At 36.5% G+C, this 22,177-nt stretch overlaps 2 protein-coding genes across 4 annotated transcripts in view; one reads left to right on the forward strand and one right to left on the reverse strand.

Moving 5' to 3' along the window:
- The window catches only part of LOC126707602 (protein transport protein SEC13 homolog B), a 77,953-nt gene that overhangs the window by 11,997 nt on the left and 43,779 nt on the right, over positions 1-22,177 (forward strand). The gene's annotated exons all lie outside the window — the stretch shown is intronic.
- The window catches only part of LOC126707597 (lysine--tRNA ligase, cytoplasmic-like), a 71,167-nt gene continuing 68,028 nt past the window's right edge, over positions 19,039-22,177 (reverse strand). For all 3 annotated transcript variants that reach the window (XM_050407324.1, XM_050407322.1, XM_050407323.1), the window contains exons 17-18: positions 19,361-19,412; positions 19,039-19,227 (exon numbers count right to left, since the gene is read on the reverse strand). In XM_050407324.1, the coding sequence (XP_050263281.1) occupies positions 19,052-19,227; positions 19,361-19,412 (228 nt within the window). In that variant the 3' untranslated portion in view covers positions 19,039-19,051. The remainder of the gene's footprint in view (positions 19,228-19,360; positions 19,413-22,177) is intronic.

The raw sequence follows: 22,177 nt of genomic DNA on the forward strand, positions 1-22,177 counted from the left end.
TTTAGCCCTATGTCATGTGTGATTTCCCGGTGATCACCCAATTTGGTTCCCTTAGTCTTTGTGACAATGGAATCAAATTTAGGTCAGTGCCCTTTCACTTTGGATGACGCGTTCTTCCTTGCTGTCCATGGGGGGAAGAGGGTCCTTGATTATGTGTGGGTGAGGCTGCTATCCATGGAGCCAAGAGACCACATGCAAGAGAGGTCCTATTTGACGCACTCTTTCTGCTACCCATGGGAGGAGAGAAAAACCTTGAGGGTATGGGTGAGGCTGTTGTCCATGGGGCCAAGAGTCTGCGTATCAGAAAGGATAATATCATGCCAACTGTGAATGGGTGGATCCCCTGACTGGTTTATGTGGTAGTGTGGTAGATTTGTGATAATTTATCTTATGTTAGATATTATGGTTTTAGAAATTATATTGTTGATGCTCACAGATTATAGTATATAGTTTCAAGGTATTTACTTTGAGAAACTTTTTGTTTCATTATGTAATCATTCTTGTCATATTATTATTATTAAAGATGAAACTTGCACTTCCCCCACCCCTATTAATGTGCTACTTACTGAGCTCTATCTCATTCCATTATTTTTATAAACTTTTCAGAGTAGACAACAATCTTTTGAGACAGCTTTTTGATGGCTTATTGTAGTTAGACTAACTACTGATGGAGGCTGAATTTTTGTAATGGATATATTAGATGGTGTACATCTTAGATTAGGCTTGACTCATTTTTTTGTATATTATAGTGGTCATGACTGTATTCCCACTGATGGGATAAGTTGTTGGTATGTAATTGTTTATTCAGACCTCTATTATTTTGTGGCCTATGATCCTTGTACTTAATGCTTAGAGCTCTGACTTACTCTGAGAGTATATTTTATGGGATTATTATGATAATTCTTGTTGTTGGCACTTGATAAGAATTATGTGGATTGAATTATCAAAAAGGAAAAATTTACAGGTACTTGAGACATCTCTCTCATGCTTTGGACCCTTTGGAGTTTGGGGCGTGACAACCTGGGCTGCCAGAAATTTGGATAACCTCTCGTTCGACATTTGTGCAATCTAGTGAGTTGAGCAAGTTGGCTGGTGTAGGCGAACTTTGTTCTTCTGAGACCAAATCATCCAAACCATCCACCCAAAGAGCTCCTTGTGTTGCTACTACATTATTATCCAAGACAACAACTCCTTGAAGTCCAGGAAGTGAACACAGTGACAAAAACTCGATGAGTCTGATCTATCCCATACCGAGTCGAGTTCCTTACACAACCATAGAGCATGTAGCGGTGTTTCGTGAACATCATGGCATCGAGCACATAATGGATCATCAATTATTGTGCGACGGACTAGGTTTGCTTTCGTCGGCAAAGCATCGCGGCAAGCACGCCATAATAGATTCCTCACTTTGTTTGGTTCCTGAAGAGACCAGATGCCTTTCCACAACTTGGTATCAGCTTTTGTGTTCCTAGATGAGAGTCCCATGTTAGCTGCCTCCTTGAGAAACCTGTCGCACGATTTGCAAGAATAGCGACCATCAAGTGAGAAAGGCCACATTAGAACATCATCTGATTCAGCTCGGCCCAATGGAATGTTTTTTATCATAGTAGCTTCCTCAAGCGCAAAAATTCCATCAATCAGCTCCTCATTCCATAGCCGTGTTCTTGCATTAATCAAGGTAGAGACAGTTGCATTTTCCATAGATTCATATGGATAGGACAGAACCTGAGGGGGGTGTTTCCTTGGTAGCCAATAGTCTTGCCAAATTTTGATAGATTTCCCATTTCCAACTCGCCATCTAACACCCCTTTGTAAGAGATCTCTACCCTTGAGGATGCTCCTCCATGCATATGAGGTAGATCTTGAATCCATTGCCTCCATAATAGAACAATGTGGGAAAAAGCGAGCTTTAAACACCTTGTAGAATAAGGATGAGTGGTTGTGTAGTAGTCGCCATGCTTGCTTAGCCAAGAGTGAATCATTATGAAGAGCCAAATCTCGAAACCCCATTCCACCCACCAACTTTGACTTCATTAGTTCATCCCATCTCACCCAATGAATCTTCCTACGGTCTTCCCTTTGTCCCCAAAAGAACTTTTTAACCAAGGCTTCAATTTCATGACACAAACCCAACGGAATCTTGAAGCACCCCATAGTATAGGTGGGTATTGCTTGAATCACAGATTTGATCAAAACTTACCTTCCTGCTTATGAGAGTAGCTTCCCTTCCCATCCTTGCAATTTTTCCCATACCCTTTCTTTGATATAATTGAGACTTTCCTTCTTACCCTTACCAACAAGAGATAGAAGGCTCCAGTATTTCTCGTATTGCACAATTTTCGGAACTCCTAGGGCTAATTTGATATTGGATTTAATAGCATCTGAAGTGGATTTGCTAAAGAATAGGGTAGTTTTACTTCTATTAACTTTCTGCCCCGAGGCATCTTCATATGCTTCTAAAATATTCAAGACCTTGCCACACTCCTCCTCCATTGCCCTACAAAATAAGAGACTGTCATCTGCAAATAACAGATGAGTTAGTTTCGGTCCATTCTTGCAAAGAGAGAAGTCATGGATATCGCCATTCATTTCTGCATGTTTAATCAAGCCATTTAATCCTTCAGTGCACAACAAGAAAAGAAAGGGGGAAAGGGGGTCCCCTTGTCTAATTCCTCTTCAGGGTTGGGTAAAACCCTTAGGTTCCCCATTAACCAAAATAGAATAGGTGACTGTTTTTACACAAAGCATAGTCAAAGTAACAAATCTCTCATTGAAACCCATCTTCCTCATCAACTCTTCTAAAAAAGACCACTCAACCCTATCATATGCCTTACTCATATCCAATTTAAGAGCCATAAAGCCCATGGTACCGGAATTGTGTTTGTGCATACAATGTAAAGGATCACTAAGACCATAAATTTGTACATATAATAAAGAAAATATTGATTTGGTGGAGACCAAAATGTGGTTTTGTGAACAAAATTAAACCACTATAGTCTCGATATCAAAGGCACAATAATAATAAAATGGAGGAAGTGATTTATTGATCAATAATAGTTAGAGCCACTTGTAATCTTAGTGATGATTACACATGTAAATTGGTAACCATGCATGTATTAAATATTAATTTGGTAGGCACACTGCATGTGATTTGACAAATTATGCCATGCAGCAAATAACCCAAATATTCATTAACGATTGGTAAATTTGTTGGAAAAAACTTCCTACTCAGTTGTCCATTGCATAGAAGGCTTGAAGAAACTTGTAACTCAAGTGGAAACTATAAGAAACTTCTTCCTTGCTTTGTGGGGGTAGTTATTGCCTAGAAATACTATTTTTTCCTATGAAAGAGGGATCGAGATTGAGTGAAACACCTAGTGTATTTATCCCCTATCCACTCACAAAACTTTTTACCACTTTCACTTTTTTTATTCAATGGTTAAGATTGAATTTTTTTTTTTCAACTCTTAATCTTAGCCACTAAGAGCTATAGCACTTGATTTTAATCCATTAAAAAAAAATTCTCATGAAGAAATGACACAAATCTCCACTCATTGACTGCTTGTACATAGAATTATGTTTTGTTATTGTATTTTCTTTTAGTTTTTAAGGTTTTGTAAGGTGTTCATGCAATTATATAGCTTACTTCTAATTTGTTACTTTGCTACTCTTGATTATATTCCAGTTCCTTTGAATTAGCATTAAGTTCTTAGTTGTTAGCATGTTAGATCCTTAGATATTTGTTATAGATTTCATTTGATGTGTGGATTAACATAAACAAATTTGCATCGATTTACCTTGTTAGTTTTATGTTTTAGTACAACTTTGAATAACTCAAGCCTCCTTGTACAAGTGACTTTGAAGCTCTATTAGTTCTTAGTCACCATCAATTGCATTCTCTTGAATAATCACATCGATCTGGAAAAGTCTTCTCAATTGAGGCATTACCGAACCACATTCCTTTTATAAACAGAGTCAAATAATCAAATTAAGATCGCAAGTAAGGAAATTGACACCTAACAAAGGTCAAATAATCAAATTTAATCATTTAATAATCACATATTTATAACACTCATTTTCATGTGTGAGCTCAAACTCTTTTTTAATAGGTGAGACCCAAAAAGTGGGATTTTAAAATGAGAGGTAGAGTGGACGAGACATGGATCAAACTTAGGACTCCTTACTTTGATACCATATTAAATTATCAATTCTCCCAAAAGTTTAAAACTTTTGAAATAATTGGTAATTTAACATTTGAGAACCACATACTTCTAACAATTTTAAGTTAAAGTATTAGTAAAAATTTTGTAAATTTATTTAATCCTTATTGAGGGAGAGGAAATGGGGAGTAGAGTAGAGTTGACCAAAAATTGGAATTTTTGATCAATTCTACTCTACTCCCTTTTCTCCCCCTCAATCCAAACAAACCATAAATGTAATGGTCAATTGTTAGTGTAAAATAAATATTGATACGACATTGGTCAATGAACAATTTATTTTAGGATAATTGTATTGGGTGATCAACTAAAAGTAAAGGATCCATAAATTAACAACCATGTCATCCAAAGAAAGGTATCTATTGTGTTAGGTTCTAAAGATTTAGGAAAAAATGTTTAGAATCATATTTTGTATGTGTTGGCAAACCGAGAACAAAACGTGTCTAGTCTATTGTTGAAATATAGTTAAAAATAGTAAAGAACAAAATAAGAACTAATGTTGAAAGAGTTTAAATTCAGTCAGGATGCAAAAAAGCTTTAGTTTACACCATCCAATAGTTGTATGTCATATCAACATTTTAGTAAATAACCCATACGACATACCACACACAATAACAACTTATTTATAACATATTTCAGAAATAAAAATCAGAATCTCCTCCTTAGAAGAGGTTGCACATATCCAGCCACCCCACCACACGGCCACAGATGTCGTCACGCTGGAGACGCTACCATCACCACCGTCTAATCTATTTTCCCACCCTCCACATCAATAAAAAATTAGATGGCGCCGCACATGCTGCCCGAGAGAGCTAAGCTTCTTAAGGAAAAGAGGGACATCGAAGAGTTTGGACTGGAAGCAAGAAAGGAAGTTCAAGAGCAAACTCTTGTGGGTCAAAAAGTACTTATGTTGTTGGCTTTAATTGTGGCTTGGAAAATACAATTAAAAAACAAGAATTCAATGAAATTATGTTGTTGGATTTGTCATTTATTGTGTTTCACATTAACAAAATGAATTTTTTTAGCATAAATTTTAGTCCATTAAAAAATGAATTTTTAAGAAAAAATGAATTTGGTCTTGATGGTGGTTATGGGTTCCAAGTATTATGTGTACTTGGGCTTCTTTTTCGAAGTTTCAAAATCGATATTCTCAACAAATTTTTGCTTCCCAAACCCATTTGCCTTGATCAACATCCAGATTTTTTTTTCCTTAATTTTTTTTTTTATAGGACATCAGTTCAAATCGTGCTTCAAATATGTTATTTTTGATGTTGTTGGTTTTTAGACCCCTTAAAACCACAATTGGATTAACCTAGGTGCTTAGCCAAGTTGTTACTTTGTTCAAATTAACAAATCTAGGTTATCACAATCAAAACAATCATATCATGCAAAGCAGCGGAAAGATAAATAACACAAAATATGATCACCCAGGAAAACCAAATCGATAAAAAACCTAGGGAGGATTTACCTAGCTATCCTCAAGGTAAAAAACAAATCCACTAGAAAGAATCGAAATTCATACAACAAGACTTACAAGCCCCCACACTCGACTTCTTATTGCTACCCACCAGTAGAACTTACTGACACGACCATATGCAAGCTCCGAATCCATGGACTCCTTCTTTCTTTGGCCTTTGTAAAACACAAACACCCCTATTTGTGACTTTGAGATCCCACTCAAAGGTTTAACAACACAAACTCTCCTGTTTATGACTCTAAGACCACCCTTGAAGGTTTAGATCATCAACACCTTTGATGACAAGAGAAGGCAGCAACTTTTACAATACCGGATCTTGAGATTCTTCAAGGAATAGTATCGGTAGAAGACATAAGAGAGCTTTTAGGAACAAAACCCTAAATACAAAAGAGGCACACTCTTTTCTCTCTGAAAAGCCATATAAAAAGGTGCTTAGGATTTCTTTTATATACTGGGAGAAGTAGATTAGAAACTCGAATCCTTAATGGGCTTGAACTGCTATTTGGGCTTAATTAAAATTCTGCAGATATGACTTTCAATCAATCGAGCCTGTCTTTCGATCGATCAAACCCGGCAGAATATGAAGTCTTCTTCCTGTAGCTTGTATGTTCTTGAATCTTGACTTGAATCACCTTGAGCATTGTCTAATAAAACCTATACACTCTAAGATCTATATCTAAACAAGTTTGTATTCACGATTTGCCAATTGTTCTAAACATTTAGAACCTAACAAACTCTCCCTTGGCAATTCATGACAACTTTCATACAAAGTGAAATGCTCAAATACAAGAACAACCCAATACAATAAAATGCCCAATTACATCACAAATCCCAATCTAAGACTCCTAACCTAGACATTGCAAGAAGAGGTAGAAGGTCTTGATCAAAATGCACCTGTCCTTCCTGAAACACTCCATAAACACACCACCGCACTTGTGGAAAGAAAGACATATAAATAATAATATGAAACAGAATATAAAAAACAAAAGTAAATTCTAACTCTCCCCCTAAATTCAAAAAGTACTTATGTTGTTGGCTTTAATTGTGGCTTGGAAAGTACAATTAAAAAACAAGAATTCAATGAAATTATGTTGTTGGATTTGTCATTTATTGTGTTTCACATTAACAAAATGAATTTTTTTAGCATAAATTTTAGTCCATTAAAAAATGAATTTTTAAGAAAAAATGAATTTGGTCTTGATGGTGGTTATGGGTTCCAAGTATTATGTGTACTTGGGCTTCTTTTTCGAAGATTCAAAATCGATATTCTCAACCAATTTTTGCTTCCTAAACCCATTCGCCTTGATCAACATCCAGATTTTTTTTTCCTTAATTTTTTTTTTATAGGACATCAGTTCAAATCGTGCTTCAAATATGTTATTTTTGATGTTGTTGGTTTTTAGACCCCTTAAAACCACAATTGGATTAACCTAGATAATTGGTCAAGTTGTTACTTAGTCCAAATTAACAAATCTAGGTTATCACAATCAAAACAATCATATCATGCAAAGCAGCGGAAAGATAAATAACACAAGATATGATCACCTAGGAAAACCAAACCGGTAAAAAACCTAGAGATGATTTAACTTAGCTATCCTCAAGGTAAAAAACAAATCCACTAGAAAGAATCAAAATTCATACAATAAGACTTACAAGCCCCCACACTCGACTTCTTATTGCTACCCACCAGTAGAACTTACTGACACGACCATATGCAAGCTCCGAATCCACGGACTCCTTCTTTCTTTGGCCTTTGCAAAACACAAACACCCCCGTTTGTGACTTTGAGATCCCACTCAAAGGTTTAGCAACACAAACTCTCCTATTTGTGACTCCAAGACCACCCTTGAAGGTTTAGATCATCAACACCTTTGATGACAAGAGAAGGCAGCAACTTTTACAATACCGGATCTTGAGATTCTTCAAGGAATAGTACCAGTAGAAGACATAAGAGAGCTTTTTAGGAACAAAACCCTAAATACAAAAGAGGCACACTCTTTTCTCTCTGAAAAGCTACATAAAAACGTGTTTAGGGTTTCCTTTATATACTAGGAGAAGTAGATTAGAAACCCTAATCCTTAATGGGCTTGAACTGCTGTTTGGACTTAATTAAAATTCTGCAGATACGACTTTCGATCGATCGAACTAGGCAGAATATGAAGTCTTCTTCCTACAGCTTGTATGTTCTTGAATCTTGACTTAAATCACCTTGAGCATTGTCTAATAAAACCTATAGACTCTAAGATCTATATCTAGACAAGTTTGTGTTCACGATTTGCCAATTGTTCTAAACATTTAGAACCTAACAGATGTTATTGTGCGTGGGGGAGTAAATTGGGTAGTGTTGACAATAGCATCTCCGGCGTTGGTGGCGGCATTTGGGGTGGGTTGCTGAATCGGTGTTACTTGTTCTAAGGAAGAGGTTTTAATTTTTAATTTTGAAATAGGTTATAATTTAGTTGTTATTGTGTGTGGTAAGTTGTACTTTTTTTTTGGTAAGACAATGACGTGGCATTTAATTATTGGGTACATTGGGTGGCAAAAAACATGGTTTTTACGCCATGACCGGACCCAATTTACACTAATTTTGAAATAGAGTAAAAAGTTACCTGCGAATGCTATTGTGGAATTGTGCAATTAATGTATACGTAATTAATGAATGAGTTATTTTATTTTATCTTATCTTATTTTTTGGCTCAATGTAAGGGAAGAGTTGCTACACACGCAAATTACGCAATTGCTACTTGATTTTGTGTGCTTTTAGCGGTTGACGAGATTTTTTTTTTTTTTTTTCTTTTGCCTAATCAAATGTGCAGTAACCTCATTTCAATAATATTTGTAATCTTCTTCCCCCAAAAAAATAATAATAATATTTGTAATCTAATGAGAGAGTTAAAAATGTGAAATTCTCATTTAGATCCCAAATATTTTTTAAGTAATGAATTACCTGAGTAATATCACCATAATCCAAAAATAATATTGATAATTAAAGTAGTCAAAAGCACACTAGGAATTGATGACGTTGTAAAAACCTTTTGAAACCAATACAACCTCAAGGAAATTCATTATAGAAGAAATAATTGCTGATGATGCAAGAAAAATCAAGGAGCCAATTGTCCAAACAATGGTTTTGGAAGAAGGAAATGTACTGTCGGAAGGCATCAATGTGGTACTATCCTAAGCTTTTTTAATACTTAAAAACTCGCAAAAAAACCCATAATGATGAACTGGAATGATAGAGATAAACAGGTTGTGTTTCTCAATCTAAAAAAAATGAGTATACTAGAGGTCTAATCGGAAATAGTTTATTTAGTGAAATTGAAAACATTTTACTGAAAGTACTGCAAATAAAGGTAAAAACTAGCTGAAATAGTACAGTGGAATTCATAAATAATACCAAAAAGTGCAGTGAGACCCATGAATAGTACCAAAAATAAGCTAAATAGTAAAATAAGCTGACTTTAAACTCTAATCTCAAACGCAACCTAAATGTTCTATGATCATTTAAAAATAAATAAATAAAATATGATGGGATTTGAGTTTATAGTATTTTATAGCATTATAATAATTGCCCTTACCACATTAACGACTTTTTTATTTTTTATGTTGACAAGATTTGATTTCAAATTTTTATTCAACGGCAAAAGATTTTATAAGTTGAGCTAATTAAATAACACAATTGATGAATAATGAACATCATTGCCAACCAGCACCACTGATTATTTTGAAGTTTAATATACATTCTTCCAATGTGAATCTTCTTAAGTTCTAACAATGAACAGTTTTATATGTGTATCTCTTATATATAAAAAGCGGCTATGCCACTACAGTGATTTAGCACTGTGCATTCAGTGTTAAATCACTGTTCATCTACAGTGAAAATTTGGTGAGCACTTTCCCTTTTTTTTTTTTTAAGTTTCGAACAGTCGCTACAGTACCATGCGGCACTGTAACTACAGTAGTTACAGTTTTTTTTTCATCTATTTGTACTTTTTTCATATATATTGTTATACTGACATAACAAATTTCACATTATTTTCACAATTATTAAGGTGTCAATTTCTTATAAATCAAAATAAAATAATAAAATATGAAACTGTGACCAACCACAATTGAAAATAAATATTTTGTGAAAATATTGTGACACTTGTTAGGTGAATGTGTAAAAACTACAGTACTTTTGGTTTGTTCAAGTGGCACTGTAGCTACAGTAGCTACAACATTTTTTTTTTTCTTCAATCTTCCGTTTGTACTTTTTCTTCTTTTAAATATTTATAAGAACCAGCATATATATTGTTATACTGACATAACAAATTTCACATTATTTCTTTATAATAAAAGCGGCTATACCACTACAGTGCTTCGGTACTATGCATCCAGCATGTTGACACTGTGCAGCACTATAGCTGCAACAGTTTTTTTTTTTTTTCCCCCAGTAATCGGTTTGAGTTTTTTTTTTTTTCTTTTAAATATTGATGTAAGCTGACATTTATATTGTTATACTGACGTAACAAATTTCACAATATTTTCACAATTATTGATGTGTCAATTTCTTAAAAGTCGAACTAAAATAATATTTTCACAAGTCGAAATAAAATAAAATATTTTCACAATATATATATATATATATATTTTCGTTTGTTCAACCCTTTTGTTTATTCAACTAGCACTGTAGCTACAGTGCCTAAAGTTTTTTTTATTTTTTATTTTTTTTCAATAATCGGTTTGTGTTTTTTACCCTTTTAAATATTGATGTAAGCTGACATTTATATTATTATACTGACACAATAAATTTCACAATATTTTCACAATTATTGACGTGTCAATTTCTTACAAGTCGAAATAAAATAATAAAATATGAGACTGTAGCCAACCACAACTGAAAGTAAATATTTTAAAAAAATGTTACAACACTTATTGTTATCACATCAAAATATTTTCACAATTGTTTTCCCTTCACAATTGTTGAAATCTCAGTTTCTTATATATAAAATAAAAAAATGCTAAATCCAAAATATTTTAACATTAATTTCACAACAAATCATAAGTAAGGTATTATTAATTAATAGTACTGGAGCTATAGTGCTTTTGGTTTATTCATCTGGCACTGTAGTTACAATGCCTAAAGTTTTTTTTTTTTTTTTCCAATAATCGGTTTGTGTTTTTTTTTTCTTTGAAATATTTATGTAAGCTGATATATATATTGATAGGCCATAAACTGAATGACCCATTGTGATAAAAATTAATTAATTAATTAGTCAAGTTATTAATTAATCAATTTAACATGCAAACGCGAGGTAACACAAACAAATCAACAATAAACTAAATACGCAACGGAAAATAAAAGACACGGTGATTTGTTTACGAATGGGGAAAACCTAACGGTAAAAACCCCCACCGGGTAATTTTCAGGTCACCACTCCCGAAACTCCACTATTATCACAACAAGCGATTACAAGTAAATGAATCCAAGTACCTTACCAACCTACAATTGAACCCTTACCCCAATACCCAATTAGACTTGTTCTGTAGTGACAGTTCCCATTTCAGATGCACGACTCCTAGTACGTGACTAACCAATTGTGCGGATCCCAGTACGCGACTTCAATCACCAACTAAGAAGGTTGTTGATTGCAAAGTTCTTCAGTTCATCCACACAATGAAAATCACGAAGATGCTTGGTCATAAAACCCTACGGTGCATATACACAGCAACTTCTTCAAGAGAAAGAGATGAACTAGGGCAAGAACTTCGTCTCCGGTCACAATTTGCTTGAACAGAGTTTGCTCAAAACTTGTGCAACTTGTGAACACTTTGACGGCCCTTAAACTGATCCTTTTATATGTCTAGGTTTAGAAGAAGAAAAGGCCCAAAGACATATTCACGGATCCCAAGAAAATCATATTGAAATTCTGAAAATCTTAAATCTCGACAAATAGCAGGTGTCGAGAAGCTGTCGAGAAGGTGTCGAGCACACCAAATGAAGAACAGCTTCCTTAAGCTCGATAGATGCAGCTGTCGACCAGCTGTCGAGCTTTAATGATTTTGCACTCTGAACTTGTTTTCTTAAAAGCTTCAATACTCGATCTTGAAATAAGGTTTCTTGAAGTATTTAAAACATCCTAAATCTACCCAAATACAAGTAAAGTGCGTTTTGTCAAACGATAAGCCAATTACATAAAATCATGACATATGTTCTTAAACATGTGAAACACATATGTCCTAACATATATTGTTATACTGACACAACAAATTTCACAATATTTTCACAATTATTGACATGCCAATTTCTTTCGAAATAAAATAATAAAATATAAGACTGTGACTAACCACAACTGAAAATAAATGTTTTGAGAAAGTGTTACAACACTTATTATTATCACAATATTTTCACAATTGTTGAGATCTCAGTTTCTTATAGATCAAATAAAAAAATGCTAAGTCCACAACATTTTAACATTAATTTCTTCCATGCCTAAAGTTTTTTTTTTTCCCAGTAATCGGTTTGTGTTTTTTTTTTTCTTTTAAATATTTATATAAGCCAGCATATATATGGTTATACCAACACAACAAATTTCACAATATTTTTACAAATATTGAAGTATCAATTTCTTACAAGTCGAAATAAAATAATAAAATATGAGAATGTAACCAACCACAACTGAAAATAAATGTTTTGAGAATAACAATAACAATGTTATCAGTTTAAAAGTAATAATAACTTGTCATTTAGAATTTGTTCTAAAAATGTTATGAATGTAGCATTTCTCTTAAATAAAATAAAAAAATATCTATTTGGATCCTAAAAATGAAGATATTGTGAAATTTTGTTGTATTCTTAGACTTCTTTTTTAATATAGTCAAATTGGGTGAACAAAAATTCACGGTTTCACACACAAAATCTATATTAATTTTCTCACTATTGGGGCAGCACGTGCCTTGCATGTACAGCCATTGCTAGTATATATGAAAAGCCATTATTTTTCCGTGCCTCACGCATGAAGATACGGACCATTTTCAACTCCAGGTTATTAAAAAAATGCTAATCAAGTTCAACAGTACACGACACAACATGTGATATTGCATTAATATTAACTGCTAGAGCTATGCAATGGAATGCAATGATGGCCATCTGTTCTAATATAACTATACAAAATGTAAATAATAATGATAATATAGAGATGTCGTAGCTTTCTTCAAATTTCATGGGCCATGAGCCCATGTCGTAGCTTTCTTCAAATTTAAAAAAGGCACATTTTCACTCCAAGTTTCTTTTTGTTGTAAATGAGTAGTATTATCATGAGCCCCTAAGTGCACACTGCACACAAGTTTTTTTAGGTTCGAGTTCGCTTCACTATTAAAATCTTTTGTCATTAAGAGTATAATTATCATAGAATAAACGTCATAAGTTTAAATTCTGCCGTATCTATCAACAACAAAAAATTGTTTTTGCTTTGAAGCATGTAGAATTTCGATCCTCTTTCTCTGATGCCAGCTAATCCTACTACCAGCACATAACGTCCTTTCTTTTTGTTATTTATTTCGATTCTCCAATTTGGAGAAACTATTTGATCCGTTGGGAGGATTACTGAAATAGTCCTTCCAACCAATAAAAAACTATCACCTATGCAAGTGTGGCATCATCTGATGTTGCAATAAATGTAATTGGTAAGTTTGAATTACCTCATAATTAAATTTTAAATTGCGTCTTTTTGATTTGTGACACATTAGTTTATAATACTAATGTAGTAAAATTTGTAGTACATGTAGCACTACTCTTTATTATTATTATTGTAGGGACACGATTCTCAAACGGCCCAGCAAGGACGTTGGGCTCGCATGTGAAGGATCCCTCACAATAAGATTTGTAGAGAGTGGGCTTGAAAGGCTAGCGTTTGGTCACGGGGCGTTGAGCCAGACCGGACTTTAGGGAAACTCAGATAAGAAAAGGCTTCAGCCTGGATATCCAAGCCCTACAGCTTTGTAACTTGAGGGATTGGACTCCTCGGATCATGTCCGAGGAGCACTAATGCCTTTCTCCGGTTACTCGGCGGTGGGTTTTTCGTGGTGGTGTACATATATTATCCGGGCATTCTCATCCCTGGAGTTTTTTTTTCAGGAAGTGAGATGGGCCTCCTTTTTCTAATTAGTTTACCTTTCCTTTTATACTAGCCTACGTTTGCTGTCCCTCGTCCACGTGTAGGGTCAACTTTTCCAGGACTGATATTTGTCCCGTCAATCTAATCCCAGAATTGTTGGGGATGGTTAATAAAGCCTAAAAATCAGGTTCTGTTAGGTGCAGAGTCTTATCAGTGAAGGGTATTAAGGACAACTTCCCTGAGATATTTTCTGATCTTTAGAGTTTGCCCGTATGCCACTTTCATCAATGAGACTTTGGGTCTGCCGAGGACCAAGCTGTCCTCGGCTGTATCCCCGTGCCATTCTGAGCTTCTTATCTTTGAGCTTGGGCCATGGCCTTCTTCAGCTTGGGCCTGTGGACTCCCCATAAGCAAGCGGGCCGAGCCCATAAATTATTGGGCCCCACAATAGCCCCTCAAAACCCTACTGTCCAACATCTTGGTTGGAAAGGTGGGTTTTGGTAATACCGAGCCTTTATGGTGGCTCATTTAATTCAGCCCTCGATCGACGTTGGCGACTCTTCACCTCCCCAGGGAATGCGCTGGTCTACAAGACGTTTCCCTCAATTTACGCGCGATGCGTTCATGTCGTTTGGTTATCTGAAGCATGCCTTTAATATCTTCCTTTCTTCAGGTATATCACGAGGCGCCGAGCAGGAGGTTGCCCTCGGCAGCGGCTATTCCTCGGCGTGGGCCATAGTCCCTGGGCCCTTATGCAGAACGGGCCTGGGCCGCGAATTCACTAGGCCCACGAATTAAGAGGTATTTATGCAATCTTTGGCCACGCGGTACTTTCTGATGTCCCAGTGTTCGAGGTGCGCCTTTACGAGGCTCCTTTAATCTTGTGGTTGCAGTTGACGTTGGAAGTTGGGCCAGAGCCATTTTGTCTGTAGCGTTCCTTGGGACGCTGCGTGAGTTGACTGCCACCATCTTGTCTTTTCAAATAAATAGGAGGGAGAGAGAGTTGCTTTATATACACACAGCTCCTTCAGTTTCCTCCCAAATCATAACTCCTATATTCAGTGCTGTCCTCCTTTAACATAACATGTTTGAGGCAAAGGTTGGGAAGGAAGAACTCTCTCCGCCACAGAAGCACCGTGTCCTCATGAGACTCAAAATAGTAAGGTATGGGCGCAAGAAGCATAAGTTCAGGGGAATACTCCATTTCGACCGAGGGGAAAGGGTGTTTCTCCCCCTTTTAGTCAAAATCCGAAGCAGGTTCTGTTCATGCCAGAATCTTGGCGTGTCAGAAGAAAGATTCTCCGCCATCAGTGCCTCTGCCTCGTGGCAGGCAAATATTTAGAGAAAGCCCCTCAACTTCCGGCTCCCTGCGCCTTTCCTTCAGCGGTGTCAGGCTCAAGTTGGGTTCTCTCTGCACTCTAGAGCTTCGAGGTTGCGGGCCCTAGGCTGGGTTCTTTTGCTGCCTGAGTTATAGGCATGTAAAAGCACTGAGGAAGAATGAGGTCTTGAAGCAGTAGCCAACCTCTTTTCTGTGCCACCTCCTCGGCTTTGTTTTATATACTTTTTCTTGTATCTTCCTATTCAGTTACGTAGTGAGCTCTGACATAAGCTGATTCCAGCTTTTCATTGTACACTGTACTATTTCTTTGTTTTAGTAAAAATAGAAATCTATTTACATGTTTTGAGTACTGATCTTTTGGCAACACTACTTTGTGAATGGGTGTGCTCCATGGGTGTGTTTCTTCAAGAATATTTAGAGCAAGATACCTTGAAACATAATCTAACTAACTCTAATTTACCAATACTACCAGGCATTATATCGATAATTCTTAGTAAATCAAACTTAGGAAACTAACCGGGGTAACAGTTGAATATTCTGTGATAAGCGCGTGAATGCCGTCCAAGACTGATAATCTCTAAATAATCCATGCGAGCAGTCGACTGGGAAGTAGGGAACTTCGATTGTGTTTTTGTGTACTTGGTTTCCCCATAGGCTTGAGTCCGAGGACCATGCAAGTCCTAGGTTCTGTCCAAAACTTATGGTTTTTCTTTTACGTACTTGGTTTCCCCATATGCTTGAGTCCGAGGACCATGCAAGGCCTAGGTTCTGTCCAAAACTTGTAAGATATCTTTTTTGTACTTGATTTCCCCATAGGCTTGGGTCCGAGGACCATACAAGGCCTTGGTTCCGTCCAAAACTTGTAAGATTTCTTTTTTGTACTTGGTTTCCCCATAGGCTTGGGTCCGAGGACCATACCAGGCCTTGGTTCTGTCCAAAACTTGTAAGATTTCTTTTTTGTACTTGGTTTCCCCATAGGCTTGGGTCCGAGGACCATACCAGGCCTTGGTTCTGTCCAAAACTTGTAAGATATCTTTTTTGTACTTGGTTTCCCCGTAGGCTTGGGTCCGAGGACCATACAAGGCCTTGGTTCTGTCCAAAACTTGTAAGATATCTGCTATTGAATAGGGGGTCATTTTGCCATCTTAACATACTGGCCTTAACATTTTACAGTATTGGAGCCGAGGACTTTCCCGTCCGAGTAGTTGGCGTTCCCATAGGCTTGAGTCCGAGAACCATGCAAGGCCCAGGTTCTGTCCAAAAACTTTTTCCAGTAATTGGTTTCCCCATAGGCTTGAGTCCGAGGACCATGCAATGCCTTGGTTCTGTCCAAAACTTTTTAGAGTACTTGGTTTCCCCATAGGCTTGAGTCCGAGGACCATGCAATGCCTTGGTTCTGTCCAAAACTTTTTAGAGTACTTGGTTTCCCCACAGGCTTGAGTCCGAGGACCATGCAATGCCTTGGTTCTGTCCAAAACTTGTAAGATATCTTTTTTGTACTTGGTTTCCCCATAGGCTTGGGTCCGAGGACCATACAAGGCCTTGGTTCTGTCCAAAACTTGTAAGATATCTTTTTTGTACTTGGTTTCCCCATAGGCTTGGGTCCGAGGACCCTACAAAGCCTTGGTTCTGTCCAAAACTTGTAAGATATCTTTTTTGTACTTGGTTTCCCCATAGGCTTGGGTCCGAGAACCATACAAGGCCTTGGTTCTGTCCAAAACTTGTAAGATATCTTTTTTGTACTTGGTTTCCCCATAGGCTTGGGTCTGAGGACCATACAAGGCCTTGGTTCTGTCCAAAACTTGTAAGATTTCTTTTTAAGTAATTTTTTCTCTATACTTATTTATTTTTCGAAGGTTAACCCCTAGGCCAGGGAGGGGAGAGTTGGCTTGAGGCCGGAAGCCCTTAGAGCTGCCCGCGCTGTTAGCAGTGCAAGGCGCAGCCCCTAGCAGAAGCTTATGTCAAAATAACAACTGCACGTCGCCGGAGATGGGAAAAACTCGCGAATCTCTGCTTGCTAGAGAGTTGACTCATGCGCCACCCGTGCCAACGCGCAAGCCTTCCCACAGACGGCGCCAATTGTAGGGACACGATTCTCAAACGGCCCAGCAAAGACGTTGGGCTCACACGTGAAGGATCCCTCACAATAAGATTTGTAGAGAGTGGGCTTGAAAGGCTAGCGTTTGGTCACGGGGCGTTGAGCCAGACCGGACTTTAGGGAAACTCAGATAAGAAAAGGCTTCAGCCTGGATATCCAAGCCCTACAGCTTTGTAACTTGAGGGATTGGACTCCTCGGATCATGTCCGAGGAGCACTAATGCCTTTCTCCGGTTACCCGGCGGTGGGTTTTTCGTGGTGGTGTACATATATTATCCGGGCATTCTCATCCCTGGAGTTTTTTTTTTTCAGGAAGTGAGATGGGCCTCCTTTTTCTAATTTGTTTACCTTTCCTTTTATACTAGCCTACGTTTGCTGTCCCTCGTCCACGTGTAGGGTCAACTTTTCCAGGACTGATATTTGTCCCGTCAATCTAATCCCAGAATTGTTGGGGATGGTTAATAAAGCCTAAAAATCAGGTTCTGTTAGGTGCAGAGTCTTATTAGTGAAGGGTATTAAGGACAACTTCCCTGAGATATTTTCTGATCTTTAGAGTTTGCCCGTATGCCACTTTGTTGGGGATGGTTAATAAAGCCTAAAAATCAGGTTCTGTTAGCTGCAGAGTCTTATCAGTGAAGGGTATTAAGGACAACTTCCCTGAGATATTTTCTGATCTTTAGAGTTTGCCCGTATGCCACTTTCATCAATGAGACTTTGGGTCTGTCGAGGACCAAGCTGTCCTCGGCTGTATCCCCGTGCCATTTTGAGCTTCTTATCTTTGAGCTTGGGCCATGGCCTTCTTCGGCTTAGGCCTGTGGACTCCCCATAAGCAAGCGGGCCGGGCCCATAAATTATTGGGCCCCACAATTATTATTATAATAATAATTATTATTATTATTATTATTATTATAAAACTGAAGCCTTTGAACCTCTTACAATTTTCCATATTAGCACAATATTTAAATAAAATTATCATTTTATTTAAATAAAATTATTTTTGTTAAGTCCAAACTAAATAAGGAGTGAAACTCTATCTCTCTAACAAGTCCAACTTAAATTTAAACTCATCATTATCATTTTTTTTTTAAACTCAAACTCAAATATTGATAATTTAAAAGCAAAGCAAATCCGAATATTTTTTTTTAAGCCGAGTAGTGGTATGAGCTTTTCATATGTTATTTTCTATTCCTCTACTTTGTTAAAAAAAAAAAAAATTTATTATTTTATGATTTTTCATGTATTTTTTAAAAAGTAATTTTCGTACATGAACTACCAAACTCTCTTTAGCCGTTTTTTACAAGATAAAAAAACTTGCAATAATTGAAATTATTTTTTTGAATGTAACTCATCTTTCTCTTATATTTCTCTATTATTTAGTCATATAAATTTTCTTTTGTTTGAATAATTTCTAGGCAGTGAAATATCTGATTCTTTAAATTTTTTTGATCTTTCAGAAGTTTTAATATCTGAATTAATCCATTGCACATTCAAGCAATGACTTCTTCATCAAATTGTAACACAAATTGAAGTCATACAAGACCAAATCATGTAATGATGTAGTTTTTAAATTTTTTATAAAATTATTTTAGTCTACTTCATAAATAAGTAGGTTTCCGTACATAGTACGGGTTAGCGTCTAGTTATTATTACTATTAATAAGTAGGTTTCCGTACATAATACGGGTTAGCGACTAGTTATTATTAGTATTATTCCAACTAGACCTAATAATTTCTCTCCAATTTAAGCCCAAAATTATAATTAAAAAATAAATTAATCAATAAATTATAATATTTTTTAAAAGCGGCCTGCTCTGCTTATTCTTCTAATGAGCCCAGCCCAAAACCTCATTAAAATCCAATCCAAAAAGAAAAATAATAATAATAATAATAATAAAAACAAATCCAGTAAAAAAACGAAACAAATCCGAATCGGAGAGACTGAGAATCTGAGAGAGAAAGAGACAACGCCGACGCAGCCGCCGCTCCGCTGTGCATATTCCTTAGACAGAACACAAAAATGCCATCAGCACAATATACAGGAATGAAACCTGTAACTGAATACAAAAGAGACAGAAAAGACTAGCATCAACTAAAGACAAAAGCATAACATGGGCCAAACTGAAAATGAGTACCTTTAGCAGACGGCTCATCTTGAGGTTTCATGGCTGGGAAGAGAATAACCTCCTGTTACCAAATAGCATATGTTGAGAGCCCATTGAGAACATACATGTATAAATGAGACAAATGCAAACAGGCACAGCCCCAAGAGAGAGAGAGAGAGAGGAGAACCTTAATGTTTTGTGAATCAGTTAACAACATTGTTAGGCGATCAATACCCAATCCCCAACCGCCTGTTGGAGGCAACCCATCCTCAAGAGCCGCACAGAAGGTTTCATCCAAAGCCATTGCTTCATCATCACCAGACTGCCGATCCTGCATGCAGACCACATATCATTCAGAAGAGTTCCAGAGGAATTTATTTAAGGATAAATCCACTGCACACTTAAAAACTGATGCGTGAACCTTGAGCTGCTCAGCAAATCGCTGGCGTTGTACCACAGGGTCATTCAATTCAGTGTATGCGTTGCAGAGCTGAGCGATTACAGAAAAATTAAGTCAGAATCATGAATTATAAAGCTGAAAATTAAATGATACACAGAAGGAAAAAGAAAACAAGATATCCTGAAAATCATACTTCATGCTTGTTAATAAATAACTCAAAACGCTCAGTAAGGCCTTTCTTCGTTCTATGCCACTTTGCCAAAGGACTCATTAACTCAGGGTGGTTAATGATGAAAGCAGGATTTGTACAAGTCTCTTCCAAGAAGTGTCCTACAAGCTACAGTAACAGAAAAAATATAAATAACCAATTCTCATAAATTGTCTGAGCATGCAAGCAAGAATAGTCTACCTTAAGGAACAAAATCAGATCAAGTCAGAAAACATCATTGTCAGAACAAAAGAAATTACACACTTTTTCTAATGCAGAATTACTTAATTATTGTAAAATATTGGGGACCCCATCACATTGTTCTTTTAATGGCATTTCCAATCAACCACTTTTCACTGTTCCCAACCTCCAATTATCTCTCCCACAGACAAATGCTGCAATTTCTACTTTATCCAACTGCTACAGCTTATCAGTTTAAGCAATCTTATTGAACCATTACTCCAAATAGCAGAAAACCATCTAAGGAAAAACCAGTATTCCAGCAAGAGCTATCCATTCAACTCTCATTCACCTCCTTAAGCATAAAGCTCAGAACCTTCGTCACAGATATTGTATCTACTTAGTACATAACACAGGATCACAATGCCAGTAACTACCTAATTTATGTTCAATAAAGTAATAAAAAAATTTAAAAAGGACTAAGCAGAGAACTGACTTTGTCCAACAAACGCGCTGTTGTTTCAGGAGGGGTACATTTGATCTCATACTTCGTGCATACGTCTTTCAAATATTTGTTGGCCTCATCACTGGAAAAGTCCTTGGGAATACTGAGGTTCGCCATCTTCTCTAATTCTTCTATCATGTCAATCCTTCTGCCAGAGTTAAAACAACCAATTTCATATATTTTCATATTCATGTTAATGTTATACAATTTGTGAGAGATACTATATAGATGACAAACCTGAAAGGTGGAGTGAAGTCAATCTCAATTGGATCCTCATCCAGCCCATTTGCATGATATTTAATTTTATATCCGCCTGTAAGCTCCTTTACCATCCCTGTTACACATTACAGTGTCAGGAAAAATCCAAGTATTTTGGAGGATAAAAATAACTTCACTACCCAAGTGGAATGAAGCAGTTATTTGCAACATGATCCAAATGACCCTTACCACTCAACATTGTCTCAGTGAGTTCCATCAAGTCATTGTAGTCAGCAAAAGCCATATAGAACTCACAGGTGGTGAACTCAGGATTATGCGTCAAATCGATGCCCTCATTTCTGAACTGCTTTCCAATCTCATAAACACGGTCAAGTCCACCAACAACAAGCTTCTTAAGATTGAGCTCAGGCGAAATGCGCATGAATAGCTTCATGTTCAGGTCATTGTGATAGGTCACAAATGGACGGGCAGCTGCTCCACCAGCAATCATATTCATCATTGGTGTTTCAACCTGACAGTGAAAAGAACATTGAAGGTAATTAAAAGAAAGTAAAGTGAAGTGCCATATGTAGAAACCACCTGAATGAATTGAATAAATAAAAAAATCAAGACAAACAACTAACCTCCAAGAAATCACGACTCTCAAGAAAGTGCCGAATATATGAAATGATCTGAGATCTTGTCTTAAAAATTTGTCGAACCTCCGTATTCAGCATCAAATCTAAATGGCGTTGTCGATATCGAGTTTCCTAGCATTGAAGACAATAAAATAAAACCCCAGAAAAGGAAAAGAAGAGGAGAAGTGAAAACACAGTCCAAACTGAAAGAAAATAAAATAAATGGACCCTTCTCACTTTTATCTACATCAGGAAAAAAATAATCCAATTCATCAGTACCAGATCATATGTACATAAAAATTTTATTTTGGGTGTGCTAAAGAATATAGTTTAAAACAGTGCAACAGGAATTTGGTTGAATTTTAGGATATTAATCAATACCTGGTCTTTCAAAATATATGTTTCAGGATTCCTGGTACATCCTGGGACCCAAGCCTCCTCTTTCTGCAATAATAAGAAAGTAAGGAAGTCAGGATGAGACTATAACCAGCACTAAATCATTCAGGGAGAAACCATGTTCACCTTCAAATTGGCATTGTCAGAAACAGAACCAGCCTTAGACTTTTGCCTTGGCATCATATGGAGACAATGGGATAAGACTATAAACGATCTTGGAAAAATACTTAGCTCCCCCCTTTTAGTTTTCCCTGAATTAAAAGAAAATGTATTAAATTACCGATTCCGTCTAAAACTAAAACCATTAGAAAATGGTGAATTT

The sequence above is a fragment of the Quercus robur genome, chromosome 11, assembly GCF_932294415.1.
Source record: "Quercus robur chromosome 11, dhQueRobu3.1, whole genome shotgun sequence".
Taxonomy (NCBI): Eukaryota; Viridiplantae; Streptophyta; class Magnoliopsida; order Fagales; family Fagaceae; genus Quercus; species Quercus robur.